General features: G+C 39.9%; 1 protein-coding gene across 4 annotated transcripts in view; it reads right to left on the bottom strand.

The window, feature by feature from the left end:
* DCC (DCC netrin 1 receptor) overlaps window positions 1-17,574 on the bottom strand; it is a 1,057,140-nt gene that overhangs the window by 135,482 nt on the left and 904,084 nt on the right. For 2 of the 4 annotated variants that reach the window (XM_069219408.1, XM_069219414.1), the window contains exons 15-17: window positions 8,160-8,354; window positions 7,140-7,235; window positions 2,108-2,346 (exon numbers count right to left, since the gene is read on the bottom strand). In XM_069219408.1, coding sequence (XP_069075509.1) covers window positions 2,108-2,346; window positions 7,140-7,235; window positions 8,160-8,354 — 530 coding nt within the window. The remainder of the gene's footprint in view (window positions 1-2,107; window positions 2,347-7,139; window positions 7,236-8,159; window positions 8,355-17,574) is intronic. The other 2 variants (XM_069219423.1, XM_069219432.1) reach the window with 1 other exon arrangement.

The following is a 17,574-nucleotide window of genomic DNA, read 5'->3' as shown; positions in this document are numbered from 1 at the left end:
TCAATGAACCCAAAAAACTCATTAATATCAAAGCTGAATATTTTTGGAAGTAGTTTTTAGTTTGTTTTTAGTTTTAGCTATGTTAGGGGGATATCTGTGTGTGCAGGTGACTATCACTGTGCATAATTATTAGGCAACTTAACAAAAAAAAATATATACCCATTTCAATTATTTATTATTACCAGTGAAACCAATATAACATCTCAACATTCACAAATATACATTTCTGACATTCAAAAACAAAACAAAAACAAATCAGTGACCAATATAGCCACCTTTCTTTGCAAGGACACTCAAAAGCCTGCCATCCATGGATTCTGTCAGTGTTTTGATCTGTTCAACATCAACATTGCGTGTAGCAGCAACCACAGCCTCCCAGACACTGTTCAGAGAGGTGTACTGTTTTCCCTCCTTGTAAATCTCACATTGGATGATGGACCACAGGTTCTCAATGGGGTTCAGATCAGGTGAACAAGGAGGCCATGTCATTAGATTTCCTTCTTTTATACCCTTTCTTGCCAGCCACGCTATGGAGTACTTGGACGCGTGTGATGGAGCATTGTCCTGCATGAAAATCATGTTTTTCTTGAAGGATGCAGACTTCTTCCTGTACCACTGCTTGAAGAAGGTGTCTTCCAGGAACTGGCAGTAGGACTGGGAGTTGAGCTTGACTCCATCCTCAACCCGAAAAGGCCCCACAAGCTCATCTTTGATGATACCAGCGCAAACCAGTACTCCACCTCCACCTTGCTGGCGTCTGAGTCGGACTGGAGCTCTCTGCCCTTTACCAATCCAGCCACGGGCCCATCCATCTGGCCCATCAAGACTCACTCTCATTTCATCAGTCCATAAAACCTTAGAAAAATCAGTCTTGAGATATTTCTTGGCCCAGTCTTGACGTTTCAGCTTGTGTGTCTTGTTCAGTGGTGGTCGTCTTTCAGCCTTTCTTACCTTGGCCATGTCTCTGAGTATTGCACACCTTGTGCTTTTGGGCACTCCAGTGATGTTGCAGCTCTGAAATATGGCCAAACTGGTGGCAAGTGGCATCGTGGCAGCTGCACGCTTGACTTTTCTCAGTTCCTGGGCAGTTATTTTGCGCCTTGGTTTTTCCACACGCTTCTTGCGACCCTGTTGACTATTTTGAATGAAACGCTTGATTGTTCGATGATCACGCTTCAGAAGCTTTGCAATTTTAAGAGTGCTGCATCCCTCTGCAAGATATCTCACTATTTTTGACTTTTCTGAGCCTGTCAAGTCCTTCTTTTGACCCATTTTGCCAAAGGAAAGGAAGTTGCCTAATAAATATGCACACCTGATATAGGGTGTTGATGTCATTAGACCACACCCCTTCTCATTACAGAGATGCACATCACCTAATATGCTTAATTGGTAGTAGGCTTTCGAGCCTATAGAGCTTGGAGTAAGACAACATGCATAAAGAGGATGATGTGGTCAAAATACTCATTTGCCTAATAATTCTGCACTCCCTGTAGTGACATTTTGGGTATAGTAGGTTATTGACCATGTTCAAAATAAAGAAGAAAGGAGAATTACATGATCCAAGGATTTTTTTCTATCTGTTACTGTTAATAAACAAGGTTGTAGACGGGATACAAGGCACATCTTTGTCTAGAGTGCCAAATGGGGGACACCTAGCACAAATTACACTGTGCAAAATATATGCCTAACCCGTCAGTGCATTATCAGGTTTATAAAATGTACATTAATTATCTATTTTTTGCATAACTCCTACATTTAGATGACTGGTTGATTTTAATAGCTTTTCGAGCACTCAAAGTTCTCTTTTTTGTAAAAATAAAATAACAATGGAATTCAGAACATGTAACAAAATTAATGAAATTAGATGCACGCCACACTCCTATCAAGTGATAGTAGTTGAACCATCCAAAAAATGGTTGCATATGCCTTAAGATGATATATCGCTTTCTCAATTGATCCACAGCATAATTATCAATATCATTCCAAGTACATACTCCTAGGTGTTTATATAAATAGGATTAATGAAAAACTAAAATTATATATTTAAAAGAACAGATCAATTGAGCAAAGCAGAAGTAAAAAATAGAGCATTTTGTTATGAAGTCACCTTGTATTTTGCACTAGAAGAGTAGCTGGTCCTCCAACGAACTGTGTAAAAGCGAACTTCTGTTGACTTCTGGTTCTTTGGAACAGAGTTGTCTGCCCAGCTGACTCTGACTGCATCCTGAGTAAGGGCTACAGCTTGCACACCTACTGGAGGGAGCATGGGGGTGGAGATATCTGGGACCGAGGTGGGGAAATCATCAAGCAAAGGATAAAAATCAACTTCTAAAGGGTCAATGGGATCTGGGTAAAAAAGTGTCAAATGAGCACATCGAATGAGAAATTAAATAGCAGTCAAGCACATCACGATGAGTTACATGTAAAATAATGATAGTCAATGATGGGAAGAGACATAAGAAGAACAGAGAAAAACAAGGTCATTAAATAGAACATTGAGAGGTTTACTAAATATTCACAGTCACTGGCAAATGTACATTTTCATTTGTATAATTCTTTGGCATGTCATTGTAATTAATCAATGAATGTGTATCCTTCAGATTCCTTCAGATACCGATAAAAGCAATTGCATGTTCTTTTTATTTAGAACTAACAATGTCATTTGAATAATTTTTTACTGACATTAGAGAAAGACTCAAGTGAAGAAAGAGTACCTTGGGAGAAAAATACTTAGAAATTGATATTCCACATAACTGTAAGAAAATTGCAATATCTATTCTTAATGTTCTCATCCAGTTCAAAACATGACATATAGCAGGTGGTGCAGACATTTTTTAAGTTGTCAGAGAAAAGCATGGATAGGCATGGATCCAGGCAATGTACATGTAGGACATTTAAAATACTATTGACAATAATTTATCATACACATTTAGAAGGCATTGTTTTGGTGCTCAGATAGTTATCTGGATACTGGTGCCACTAATGATGTCAGTCCTGTATTGTCGTTACCGTTAATGCTCCAGGAGTGTGTTTGGTAAAAACATTTTGAACCTGTAATTTATCTCCTTACTCTCTCTAATGCAATGGATGTCTCTGCGTGTCCTCCTGAGCTGTGGCTGTGGATTGGCTCCTCTGCCAACCCAGTGCCTCATTCTGCTATCATTCTTCTTACTCTTCCTAGCCATCCCTCTTGGTACACATTTTGAGTTCTCAAAAAACTACAGGGTAACAAATGCTTAATGGCACATCATGTTAAAAAAAAAAAAAGAAAATGCTCTTACTATCCCTCTAGGTTTATCTCACTGGTGTCATTTTTAATGCTGATGGCATGTATACTTTGGTAACAAAATCACATTTATTTATCTTTTGACTACAGTCATTATTTTCACTTGTGAATATATTTTCTTTTTTTACTTCTAATATGCAAAAGGAATGCACTTTTAAATGCACATAGTTAAAAGGAATTCCTTTAGTGCTGATTTGTTAGAGGAAGTAGCAAGAGGCTACTTTCCATTAAAATCTTATGCTCACACTGTTCATTTTCCAGTAAACACATGTATTTATTGTATTGAGGTAAGTTACAGTATTGTATCTTTGGGATCCTCTCAGTGACTGCAGTTGTAATGAATATGAATCTATCATTTATTTTTCCGTCATGCGGGGTAGGTGTTATCAAGATGGTGGGGGGCAGTTTTTCGCTTCCCTCCCTCTGTGTCCTGAAGATGCACAATGCACCTCGGTGGAGAGCATGCTATTGGGAATAATCAACCAGGTGCTTCTGGTGCTTTGCTGAAATTGAGCCAGGAGGGCGTGCCGCCATCTTGTATCTCCAATAATATGTTTGAGGATAAGGACACTCAGTTTTCTTTTGGCAACCCAGCAGGAACAGACGATCCAAATGCACCACTGTCTTTCACGCTTTCATCATTGTTTGGACATGTTATTGGCAGAATCAGTCAATGCACTGAAACGTGTATAATTGAACGCATGGTTTCCTTGGGGAACAGCAATTAGCCATGGCTCATCGACAGCTTCTGAAAAGTGGTGGCAACTCATTTCCCGTGCCTGCATGTCTTCCTGCTTCATCTTATTCTCATAACTATACTATTGCCATCATTTTTGTTTGATGAAATAGAAGTGCAAATAGTGTTGATTGGACATGAATAATTGCCCAGGTTTTAATTCAAATAGCACTAGAAATACTACAGTGTTAGAACCTACACGACTTCACTTCTGTTTCTTACAGGACTCCGTGTAGTCAATTACTAAGTCTCATAAATGAACATTTCTCGATTGTCAACCTGAAGCTGCCTGGTCTCAATAATTCTATTTGCCAAAAATAGCAAATTCTTTATATAGACAACCAGCTTTCTTCGATGATCATAAAACATACTTGTGACATCTCATCGTTATATGAACACACTATTAGTAGAACCAGAAATGTCAGTGGTTTTGGTGTTTCTTCATTTTGAAAGTGACTCAACATCTTTCATGTCTATAAACAAAAAAGGCAAAAAAGGTTAAGAATATTCTTGAAAGGTCGTGCGTGACGGATTATTTGAAGCGTGCCTTTGTTCATTGTAAATAAATTGCAGGCTAGAGAGTTTGCACCTTTACCATAACAGATATTCTTGAAATTGTTGCCCTTAAATCACACCCCCTCCTGCTTTTTCCATACATTAGCCGAGTTTATATGTACATCCCTTTTTCTATTTTCCTGAACATTTGCACATTTTTCTTGTGAGAATACTTCAGATGACCATGTTTTCTCTTGTCACTTGGAATCACCTGTTGCTACGGTCTTTGTTTGATGACAGTATCCCATATGGGGCCCCAAATGATTTGTTTGCTGTAGTTTTGCTCTCAGTGACTAAACGTCCACTCATTGAAGGAGGTTTTAAATACAGGGTGCAACATAAGGGATACATTTCCAAACGACAACGTGCATTTCAGGTGTCACATAACTTGCTTTGTAATATTTTTCACTTTTAGTTTTTACGTTTTTGACATTTTATGTTATGCTTTGTGAGACAGAGTGATAAGACAGATACCATGTTTATATTGCAAATACACGGTTACTTTTTGGTTATTTTTAGATACAGTTAATGGACTGATGTTGAAATATGAAATTAAAAGATTGGTGCAATAAAAAAGTGACAATGATAACAGCTCTGTAAATACTTACCTCAGTTATGCTTACAAACTTCACATTCCTGTAACTATTGTTACTTCACCCTTTATTAATTAATGCAATGATGAACTGGGGCAGATGGATACCCCACTCATTTTCTCACTTAGTACTGCCTCACCTTCTGTCGACAGTTCCACGTCAATTGTTTTTTTTTAAAGAAACAAATACATAGCTAGAACAATACATGGAATCCTGCAATTCCACCTACTCACCTGTAATAAGAAATTATATAACTGCTCAACTGAAGTTACTTATTACAATTAGGTTCTGCTGTCATAGTGCTGCCAGAACCAGTAGTCAAGATGTAAGACAGAACACAAAGCATGGCTAGAGCTGCAGTTTGAAAAAACTAAAACGAAACCTGCCTTTTCCTGTTCTGTTTTTCTAGCTGAACAGTGATAACTAGGAAGGAGATATTTATTGCAAAGTGTTTTATTTTTTTCCATGCCATAAGTCATCATAGGCAAGAAAGATTCTCTCTGGTGTATTAAATGGATTCTAATATATTTTTCTGTAACAAATATCCATCTACTTTTTTGGGGTGTTTTAGAGATTCTAATTGTATTATTTGTGGTTGCAAACATGCTATCATTTTCACATGAAAGAGCGATGTATTACGTTTTTTAGTTCCACTAAATAAGATATGGTTCTCATAGTTTACTGTCATGTATTTCTGCCACTTGAGAACAATTGTGTATTTCTGGTGTGTTGCTGAATATACACCTTTTAATAACAGATCTGACTTTCATAAAAAATGGGCTACCTTAGTCAAGGAGATCACTTTGTCCTGGGTCATGGTTCTATCAAGGCATTCAAATATAAAAGCCAAGGTGAGTGTGTTGGGGATGATTCCTTGATTTCAAGAACCCTAGGATTTTGTTTACTTTTGCGAGTCCCAAGACGTGCCACCGAGGGACAGCTTTATATTGGCATTTCTTGAAATTTCTTTAAAGTCATGTGTTAAAATCTGAACCTTTTCCCTAATACTAGGTGACTATTGGCCCTTAACAGTCACCCCACATTCAGTACTCTCCCTACTGAGCATTTGTACTGGGAGTTTGTATTTGTGATGGTTTCACATTTTTCAACTGATTAACAGTAAGCACTTTGGTTCTATATTTCTTAATTGTGTGTCTTTGTTTTTCCTTCGAACATTTTTATCCTAATATTGTTTCCCTATTTAAAAAAAATGTATATATTTGTAATTTTTTTTTTTTTTTTAAACGTTTGGCAAGGACCTTTAAGTCTTAGCTATATTGAGATCTGCTTTACTGTTACATACTATGTCACACATATTTTCGCCGGGGGTTGCTGATAGTTAGAGCAAGCTACCAAAGGTGAGTCAAACTTAGCCGCAATGATAAGCTAACAAATTTATATCGATTACAGAGTTATACATTTTCAGAAGACAGAAAAACGTATGCTGCTATTGCTGGTTGGCATCAAAGATGCATTGAACTAGATCTTTCTTACAGTTTGATTTTTTCCGCTGACATTTGTTAAATTGGGATGATGTGTTTTAAAAGAGACTGAACTGTTTTATGCTATGCCTTTCCTTGAGATAAAACTCGAGTGGAACCAGGGATCCTCTTGGGGCCACTTTAGGAAAACACAGTTTGAAGAGCAGCTAAACATCAGATATGAACCGAAAGAATGAAGGGGTTCTGTTTCCAGGGAGGCGGGTATTTCACACAAAGTAATTAAAAGGACATGGACCTGCATCAATGGTTAACACCACCGCAAAACTAGCATATTGCAAATCTCAACACCACTCGGTTTAACCATAAATTATACTAAATAACGTAAAATGATTTCATTATATCTGGTGTACATCTTCTCTCAACTGGTTTGCAGCTGTCATTTGCATTTGCAATATTCATGAATATATTCGACATTTTCCCCAATGGGACTGAGATTCATGGAAATTCACTTAATGGTTTCAACGCACCTGTCATGGATCTCGTGGTTGCGCTTTCATATAGTGGAACTCCCTCCCCTGCATTGTTGAAGGCTTTCAAGGAAATTACATAATGGGAACTCGGCTCTGCAGGAAAACGAGAAGGCAAAATGCATATTCTGTTGATAGTTCACTGTTGCATACAAGACCCATGAAAATATTTTCAATGAAAATATGTCACTTTGATATACAGTTCTACAAATTATTATTGTCTAAATCAAACAACGTTCTATTTTCCTAACAACTACATAGTGACTGATTTGCATTCTGCTTTACTGTACGTCTTTAGTTCACTTGATGACTCAGTATTACAGGTCACTTTCGGGCATGTTAACATTCCATTTCTACATTTCTTAGTTTTAAATACCACGAATCCTACCTTGTGGCTACAAAGTCTACTTAATGGTGTTCTATTAATATTTAAATGGAAGATTTAGGCATGTCAAAATGATCTATTTGGCTAGGTTGAATTCCACTTTTCACACTGCTCAAGTCAGACTATAATAATAGGCCTGAGGCCAGATTTGCACTGCCACTTTAGTGGATAGCATAGTGGATGACGTTGTTAACTAGTAACATTTACCTTTCACTTTCAGGCTCTGGTTGCACTCTATACCATGTACTAAGGTCTTATATGCAAGTTAAATATACCAATCAGGAGGAAACCAAATCAACCAGGTTAAAAGCGGAGCACAGGTGCTGTACTACTGGTAAGAGGGATAAAGTACACACAGTTCTACAGATAGCAGACAGATAGGGCAAAAATCTCTAGGTATACCAATATAAGCTTAGCCTCTTTGTTCTCTGCAATAAATAACAGGGGTTGAGCTCAGGTTTAAATTATTGAAACCTAACAGGTTAATGACTTGTGGTAGACTACCATGTACATTCTTATATTAATCAATTATGCTTATTGTATAGAATGTAGGCACCTATGACTGCTTAATGCTTAAGGGTATGTGCTAGCAAAAACACAATAGAGTGACGTGTACTGCACTTAGGATTACTTACCCAAATTTTCAATGGAATAGTATCTCTGCTTGCTGTCCACTCTCACTGTCTCCGCATAAGGGCTGCCAACACCATAGCCAATAATGTATCCTCTCACAACAATGTTGGGGTTGAGTGGTGGAGTCCAACTCATAACTATGCTGGTAGTCAATGGCCGGACATGAAGAGAGCTTGGCTGATCAGGAACCTGAGATTCTGAAATTGAAAGAGGAAAACGATTAAGAAGAATCATGGTAGGTGCATTTATTCTTCCAATATGTGGCATCCACTTCTAATTATCATTTCAGTATGTATGCCGATATAGTTTTACATGAAACATTCGTAAGAAAATCTTCAAAACCATGCAAGCATTTCAGGAACATCAGAATCACACTGCACTGGAATCTTTTTGTTATTTTGAAAGAGAGAGTACTGGTAGGAATAAGGCTTCGCTACCACTCAAACCTGATTCATTTTATTTATTGACAGTGTTGAACAGTACTTTGGGTATTTGGGCTAGTAATGGGAACTTCACTGAAGTATGTAACTTAGCCCAATTTACTCACAGTGTTAATATAAAAAGATACAGAGTCATGTAGCCACACTTTTACACCTTCAGGAAAAAGGAGGCTTTTATCCAGATTGTCCAATGAAACAAATTCTTGTGTTAGAGTTACATTTCGTATATATTGTAGAAAGAGTAGGCAAAGGCAATACACTGCAATTATAGTATTTGGAAAGAAAAGTATTATTTCTTCTCAATAAAGCACCAAATATTTCTGAATATTATTATAGACTATCTGAAAAATGGAGGGGAGAGTTGGCGAAAGCATAAGGCATCACAAAGTTTATGGAAGTCAGCAAAATATTAGAGTGTATATACATTACCTGTTTATTAAATGGCTCTGTATGTTGATACAAAGTACTCTTGGACTTTAGGAAGAAAACATAATAATAGCTTCTTAAAAATATATTCAATTGATTGCACATTTTCTGTTGGTGTTTGTTTCCTGTTGCAACGCAGCCACCGTAATATGAGCTCCTTCCAAAGAGGGTCACATAAGCTTGTCTCTTTGAGAGCAGAAGGAGACAGGCTGATATGTTACTCTGTCGAAGGAACTCACAATACAGGAAGCAGAGAATTAAAACTGTATGTGGGCAAGAGCAACACTGATACAACCACCCTCAGAAATTACTATTGGAAAATGAAGTATTCTCACAAGAAAATTTAGAACCAGCTACATATGTATATGTTGCTGCTTCCAATCACCCACTTTAATCAACTTATGGTATCCAACACAGGTATTCCTGCAGCTATATGTAATTTGCCGGTGTGAGGTGGATTATTGCATCTATATAACACCTTTAATATAAAACTATATGCAATAAAGTGCAATGTGCAGCATTTTGGTAAATGGCAATCAGAGTGTTTGGACATTTGTGTGTTACTTATTAATCCTTAATAAAAGCAAAGACTTATGATATTTGCAAAGCCCTAACCAAAGCTATAATTCGGTTGGTATTGACATATCACACTGTTTGACATAAATATTTGAGGTTTGCTGGAAAAAGTGCTACTGGACTCTTAACAATAAGTAGGGCCTCCAGAGGACCCACTGATCATCCGTCCAGACCAGTGAAATGAAGATCTTTTAACAAACTCAGTGTTCCTTTCCCCCTCTAACTCAGAAATGTAACTCAGTCCAGCCCCCTAAACTGCCTGCTGAAAAAACTCCTTGAACTGGCTGTAGAAAAGGTGGAACTCAGTTGTCATTCAGAATTCCCCAACAGAAATTAGGCCCTGCCTTTCTGGTTGCTGGTGGTGACTTGCCAATTTGCTCAGGCAAGATATGAGGGGTTATAGACCACTCACTTTTTAATAAAGTTCAACTATGTAAGGTTATTTGAAAAGCTGAAATGTTGAACAAAGTCAGAATTATTACGAACTAAAAAATGTTAAGATTGTTCCATCTGTGTAATCAAGCTAATTTATTGGAAATCAGGTTGACCGCAGTTGAGAAAGTCTACATTGGTTAATACTGTGATGATGATTGACAAAAATATATCATTAAGAGATAAACTATCAATTAGACTAGAAAAGTTCAGAGAATGGAGTTATAATATGAGGGTTGTATTTTAGATGGCCACATATTAGTAGCGGACTTGAGTGATTCATATCTGTGTGACAGCCAAGCTTTTTACAATGAAATTATGTGCTCTCAATACCATTATATAAACATCTTACTCCTAGTTCTACAGTGTACTGAAAATAAAATGAACACAACATATCCACCCTACTTTAAAGCAATGGATTGCTAGTAGGCAAATTTTGCCTTCAGTGACAGCAAGGATTGACAAAAGTGTTGTCAGAGACAGCATCTATGTCTTTATAAGTATTTGAAAGATCTAGATTTCACCCCTTCAGTCCCTTCCCTCGAGAGGGATTACACAACCTGAATCCAGGAAAATACGCATGTGTTTAATTGCACCTCTAGTTCCTGATAAAGCATCCCAGATGACTGCAGTTTTTCCACAGTTCTTGTAGTGTTGAAGCGCTAGGATCTGCGAGGGATGCATTTTGTATAAACCTAAATGATGCTAAGGTTTCTAGGTGTTTGACCACATGCCTCAGGCTTCAATTGTTATCCTAAAATCCACATAATCAACTGTGCACAAAAGTATTTGCCTGAAGGTGAAGGAATGGTGCCTTTTATATAATATGAGAACTGCTGTCACCCATGATTTAGACAGACTAAGGGCCTCATTATGACCCTGGCGGGCGGCGGAGGCCGCCCGCCAGGATCCCGCCCTCCAAATTACCGCGCCGCGGTCAAAAGACCGCGGCGGGTATTACGAGTTTTCCCCTGGGCTGGCGGGCGGTTCCAGTTAAACCGCCCGCCAGCCCAGGGGAAAACGACCTTCCCACGAGGATGCCGGCTCGTAATCGAGCCGGCGGAGTGGGAAGGTGCGACGGGTGCTACTGCACCCGTCGCGTATTTCACTGTCTGCAAGGCAGACAGTGAAATACATTTTGGGGCCCTCTTACGGGGGCCCCTGCCGTGCCCATGCCATTGGCATGGGCACGGCAGGGGCCCCCAGGGGCCCCGCGACCCCCCCCTACCGCCATCCTGTTCATGGCGGCTTTCCCGCCATGAACTGGATGGCGGTAGGGGGGGTCAGAATCCTCATGGCTGCGGAGCGCGCTCCGCAGCCATGGAGGATTTCAATGAGCAGCGGAAAGTCAGCGGGAGACCGCTGACTTTCCGCTTCTGACCGCGGCTGAGCCGCCGCGGTCAGAATGCTCATTGGAGCACCGCCAGCCTGTTGGCGGTGCTCCCGTGGTCGTCAGAATGACCCTCTATTTGTCTAGAGATCCTGTTGGTAACTTAATATGGTTGCACCAGATGTGAAGGTCGATTCCTTTCCTCTGAGGGCTTGTCAGGCCAGCGCCGAAAATCACACAGCACCACATCTGGAGGAGAGGGACGTTTAGGCGTAGAGACTGGATGGAGTGGGCAGGAGGCCGGGTATTTCTTTTTTCATTTGGGATAGGGAAGAGAGACCATGTTATGTATGCCTCCCCCATTACTCCTCTGCTACTGTGTAGCAAATGACCACAGGGACAGAATTTGGGCGGCATAAGTAACATATACAAGTATAGATGGGTAAAAAGTGAATTATATGGATGTTTTCCGTCTCAGAGTTCAGAGTAACGTCACAGACAAATCGACCTTCACTCGTGTTGCCGATTTGATGTCACTCAGAACTCGGGGTGAAAATCATCCCATCAATTCACTCTTAACCACCTATACTTCTATATATAATACACAATATGCTGTCTGTTGGGGCGCTGTCTGTAATACATCCTGTAGTATTCTATTGTGTTCATACAGTCCCATGTTGCGTACATATGCATTTGCTCATAAGAGTAGTACACCATATGTTATAAGGGCTAATTAATGTAAACTACTTAAACTAAAAGAAGGAAATATCTTATCCAATCCCTTTATCCCGTGTGGTACTTTTGCATCGGTAATCATTGCTTCTTGTGCATATTCATTCGAGCTTGCCATCCTCCTGGAAACCAAATGAAGCTGCGTGTTCCTTTCGACATGCAAATTTCGGGGGCTCATAATGAACATTTAAAAACTTATCAGCTGTCAGCAAAAGCATGCGGGCTGTCTAGGGAGACGCGCATCAGCAACAGTGTTTGGATTTCTAATCACTGCAGCAAAACACACTAATTAAAAGGAATATCCGCTGGGAGCTGGAGCAGTGCACAACACTGTAGAGCTTCAAGTCTGTGTTGCCCCCTGCAGTGCTGAATGCAAGGGACATATGGCGAGTGGAGGCAACACTTCATGAGCCGGGAGAATGGCAGGAGACCAGTTAGCAATCTGGGTAAAAATAGGACGTCTAATATCTGACCGCTTTCATAGGAGCAGATGAAGCACCGCATCATTAAGGGTGAAAGAAGTGGGCGAATGTGTCGGTTTCACTTCAAGCACCTTCTTTACATGTTCAGGCAGGCTCTGGCAAATATAGGTGTTTTTGAGTGATCCTGCTGCTTTTCTGCTGTTCTATTAATATACTTTGATTAGTTAAGTTGTAGAACATCCTAATTGCGAGTCATCTTTAACCAACACTCATTAAGTACTAAACTACTGTAAAAGGCACTGGCCTTCAATCAATGCTTATATTTTTGCTCGTAGTTGCAGGCGGTGCAGCACTGATTTTTGTGGAACAGGACTTCTTTTTCATCAATAGATGCAGAGCAAGGGAGAGAAACACACAGAAGTGAGAAATAATGAGACGACGACAGTATAGTGACACAGAGGTGAAAAAGATAAATATCAGTGGGATAAGGTGGAAAGAACGACTAGGGTGGGGGAAACAACAGCCTGAGGGCAATCAAGACAGGACAGCCTTGTCATTCGACAGCCCAGAAATTGGCAGTACAGACAGTAAACCTTGCACTTTTCTATTTTTACGAGGTAAGCACTCTTTCAATACTGCACAAATATGTTGCCTTTGTGTGCAGTGGAGGGTGCACGTCCTTTTCATTCTGGCACATATGAGAATTAAGGAGCCGAAGCAATTTGCCGTGGTCACACAATGTAGTACAGACGCAAAGTCAGGCCTAGAAATCCTGAATCCAGAATATGGATTCTTGAACTGATTGTTGCCATTATCAAACATAGCATATCTAAATTTAGGCTGTTAATGAATACTGGTTTCAATAACAAATTGTACTTGTGAAACTTTAGTAAGCGGGTCTCTAAATGTGTTTGAGTCTGACAGATCAGGACAGGAAATTCATTGGGCGGCTCTGAAAGGAAGGATAAGGCAACAGGATTTTCCATCAGTATACATAAAGGGTGACCCTCCCAATAGCTAAAATAAGCCATGTGCAAGAATTTAGGAAGCACAACAAACAACATAATTTAATTCCTTGATAATGACAACATAAAATAATTAACCAAGAGATGATATTGAACTCTACTTTAAAATTAACTAATATAAAAATGTGGACTTGTTTTTGGGGTGGACTGTCGCCCACCTCAAGGAATAATAATACTATTGTGCCAGGTTGAATCCTAAATCCACTAAATTAACCTGAGCTTAATCCCTGGTACCTATGAAACACCGAAAAAAGACTTAACTCAAGGCAATGTGTAAAGTATGTATGCACTCCAAAAAAAGTAATAAAATCAAAACACCAAATAATAAAGATCACTCACTGAATTCGACAAATAGAGAACATTTTAAATAACAAAATGACACTAAAACACCGCAAACCCAATAAGGGGAGCTAGACATATAAATTTTTTAAGTTTTAATTGAAAATGGTACTGAATGGATCTTGGGCCAGTGTATTAAATGCTACTAATGAGCTGCAGTACTCATTGTGCCACCCACTAAAGTAGCCTTTTAACCGCCTCAGTCCTGACATTTCAGGCTGTAGTGCAACTGTAAAATGCCATTTCAATTTCAACCTTTTTACCACTGTTAATCCAGCCTTTTAACACATGCCTAAAGTGGAAAATAAAGGCCCAAAGGGTAGGGTGTGTGGTATTTAAAAAGTAGGAAATGAGTGTTTTACACAGTTGTCAGTGTCCTGCCAGCAAAAAAAGTCCTAAAGGCTTCCCTTTGGTGTTTTGTGTATTCCTTCAAGACAGTGGGACGTAAGGGCCTTGTGTGTGGGGCAAGATGTTCACCTCCTCAGCAGGATTGTCCTGGGGGGTGGGTTGTACTTAGCCTTCATCTCCTTCAAAGGGCAACCTTGGGAATTGTCCACCTCCTTCATGACTTCAAAGGACTGCCTGCCCTGCCACTTACAAATATAGCTCACTACTAGCCTGGCTGCCCTTTGTTACCGTAGACAGTTTGAAGCCAAACCCTAGAAAGGGGGAAGGTTAGACAAAGGTGGCTTCCTCCACCCACAAGCAAGGACTTAGGATAAAAGTGGTACCTTCAGAACCACTCATCAGAATGCTCCTGGACCTGTGGAAGATTCAGAAGAAGGAATGCCCTGCTGTCCACAGAAGGAAGACTGGATCTGCTTGCTTTGACCCCAGTGTCCCCATTAGTAATTACAAGGGTCAGCTGGCTGACCTCTCGTTTGAAATACAAGAGCACTACAAGCTTCCAGAGACTTCTCCTGCAAATACCCAGCTGATTAGCACCAAATGAACTTGTGTGAGCTCTATTGCTGGCCTCTGCAGGAGTTAGTCCTGATCCCAAAGAGATGCCCCTCAAGATCCTGAACCCTTGGCTACTATCTGAGTGTACTCCTCTTGCCTCAAAACCACAAGTCCTGAGTTACAGGTGTAGATCCAGATGTTTTAGGGTCTTAGCGACACAAACAGACTCAACCCAGTAACCATCCATGTTGGCAGGTGATGCAATTCTCCAGGGGTGCCTACTCTTGGCATCCCTTCCAAGAAACAGTGCCAAAGACAGCTGTTCATGTTGGCTGCCGATGCAAAGCTCCAACAACGATCTGCTCTGTGCTTAACAGGAACCATTCCCGATGCCCGACCAGCTGCTCTCGCTCCTCTCAACCACCACCAACGTGAAGCTCTGCTACAACTTCCTGCATGGACTTGGATTCACAGAAGGTAAAATCTTCAGCAGGATGAGCCTGTTCCCTGTAGTAGACTGTGCTGCATCGCTGGCAACCTGAACTAGTGACTTTACCCCAGTTCAGTGCTACCAGATTACTACAATGTAGGCTTTGTGTTTTTTGGCACTATTTTAACTGGAAATTGTAAAATGTCATAACTCTTATTTTACTAAATTAATTTTTGTTGTTTTGGTATCATGGTCTTCATGAAAATGAACTTATTTTTCAAAAGTGGTGTAGGATTTTTCTTCTTTTGTTTTCACCTTATTGCTGCTTGAATGCTGCATAAATACTTTACACATTGCATTTATGTCAAGTCTTACTGCTTTTGTGCCAAGCTACCAGAGAATTAAGTGCAGGTCCATTCATTTAGTCACTTTTGTGGGTCAGTCTGCCAAGGTTGTGTTTAATATTTGAGTAGGGCTTCCCCTCTTGTAATCCAGTTTCTTACACTGCTGGCGATGGAAGAGGTGACAATGACTGGAGTATGTGGGTAGGAGGAAGGCATAGAAAACTTGTGTGTTGGTAAAAGTATTAAGGAATAATACAAAGAAAGATATTGGAGAAATGTATGCTTTTTTGGGTCAAATACGTTCTAGGATGGCACCATGCATTCCATCCATATCGATGAATTGGTGGCAATTTTCTTTCACAATGTATTGTCAGGGGAGTTTGGCCAGTTGCATCATACACCATTGAATCTTTCTCTTGAGAGAGAGAGACCAGCAACATAACAGATCCTTCGATAGTGCTGACCTAAGACTAACAGCAAGCAATAGCGCTCCACTTATGTATGGAAAGCTCAATCAATCAAAACGTAGGACCTGTTTTATATATACACTGGCCGGTCCAGATCAAAAAACACCCCCTGAGTAAAGGTTCCAACGGATTGAAAATATTTGTAAAAACAAGAAAATAGACTGGAACCCCTGAAGATAAATTGAAGCTTTCAAGTTTTTGTAACAGAAATCCATAGAAACCCCATGTAACTTGTTATATCATACCATTTCAACCCCATAACGACGTAGAGGAGTCTGGTAAAACAAGGGCAACACATGTGAGCTGCCTTCAAATGTGCTGTAAACAATCTGCTGTTTAAATAAATTCAATATCAGGAGAGAAATCTAAATTCAGGATTGACAAAATAGTTTTTGACAGCATAAAATGCATTCATAAATATTGTGGTATGAGTTGGTGTGATTTATTCTTGTAGTACTCCTAGCTTACCTGTCCTAGCTTACTTTTGTTTTCTGGAGTACTAAGAGTAATCTAGCTTACTTCTGAAATTCAGGAGTACTACAGGTCTAAGTCACAGCAAGATCTTTGTGACTCAAACTCAGGGGCAGATTTCAGAGCCCCTAGCGCCTACTTACGCCACATTGGTGTCATTTTTTAACGCTAATGTGGCCCAACGAGGCCACAATTGCAGCGCCAAATTTACAAAGTGGTGCAATGCAAAGGGGCAATCCCCCATTAGGGGGGCCAAAAATGGTGCAAAGAAATCTAAGAGATTTCTTTTCATCATTTTTTTCGGCACTTGTAATGCCTACTCAGAGCAGGTGTTAAAAGGGGATGCACCATTGTTTACAATGGGCCCCTATGGGTTTTGCAGGATTAACACCACAATTTTTTACAATAATCCTGCAAAGCTCCGAACTAGCGTCAAACATTTTGATACTATTTCCCCTAACTACCGCCATGGTGTGCATTATCTTAGATATGGTGCACACATGGTGGCATTAGGGGGGGTGCGAAGGGGTACAAGAAAAGTCTTTTCTTAAATCAGCCCTTCTTTGCGTCATTTTTTTCAGAACTTTCAATTCCTGATCAGAGCAGGCTTTTAAAGGGGACACACCATTGTTTACAATGGACCCCTATGGGCTTTGCAGGATTAGAATCAACATTTTTTACGCTAATCCTGCAAAGCTCCGAACTAGCATCAAAGATTTTGATGCTAGTTCCCCTAACTACCACCATTGTGCACCGTATCTTAGATATGGCGCACAGATGGTGGCGTTAGGGGGGTGCTAAGGGGCGCAAGAAAAGTGGCACTGCACTTTTCTGAAATTAGGCCCTCAGTCTTTTTAAGTAAGTATTAGTACACGTCTGATTTTTCTCTCGAAAATTGCTAGAAGAGTTAGCACACAGACACAGTAAATAAAATGGCTTCTGCTTTTTTGGCCACTGCATCATTATTATAGATATTAATGCATTCTTTAGAGCTTTTATCCTTCTAACATTATATAGGCTGAACGAAGTTTAGTTACAAATCAAACTATGCTAAAGTCAGCTCAAATATGTCCAATGGCA

This window comes from Pleurodeles waltl, chromosome 1_1 (genome assembly GCF_031143425.1).
Source record: "Pleurodeles waltl isolate 20211129_DDA chromosome 1_1, aPleWal1.hap1.20221129, whole genome shotgun sequence".
Taxonomy (NCBI): domain Eukaryota; kingdom Metazoa; phylum Chordata; class Amphibia; order Caudata; family Salamandridae; genus Pleurodeles; species Pleurodeles waltl.
This window is presented reverse-complemented; position numbering and strand designations above follow the sequence as displayed.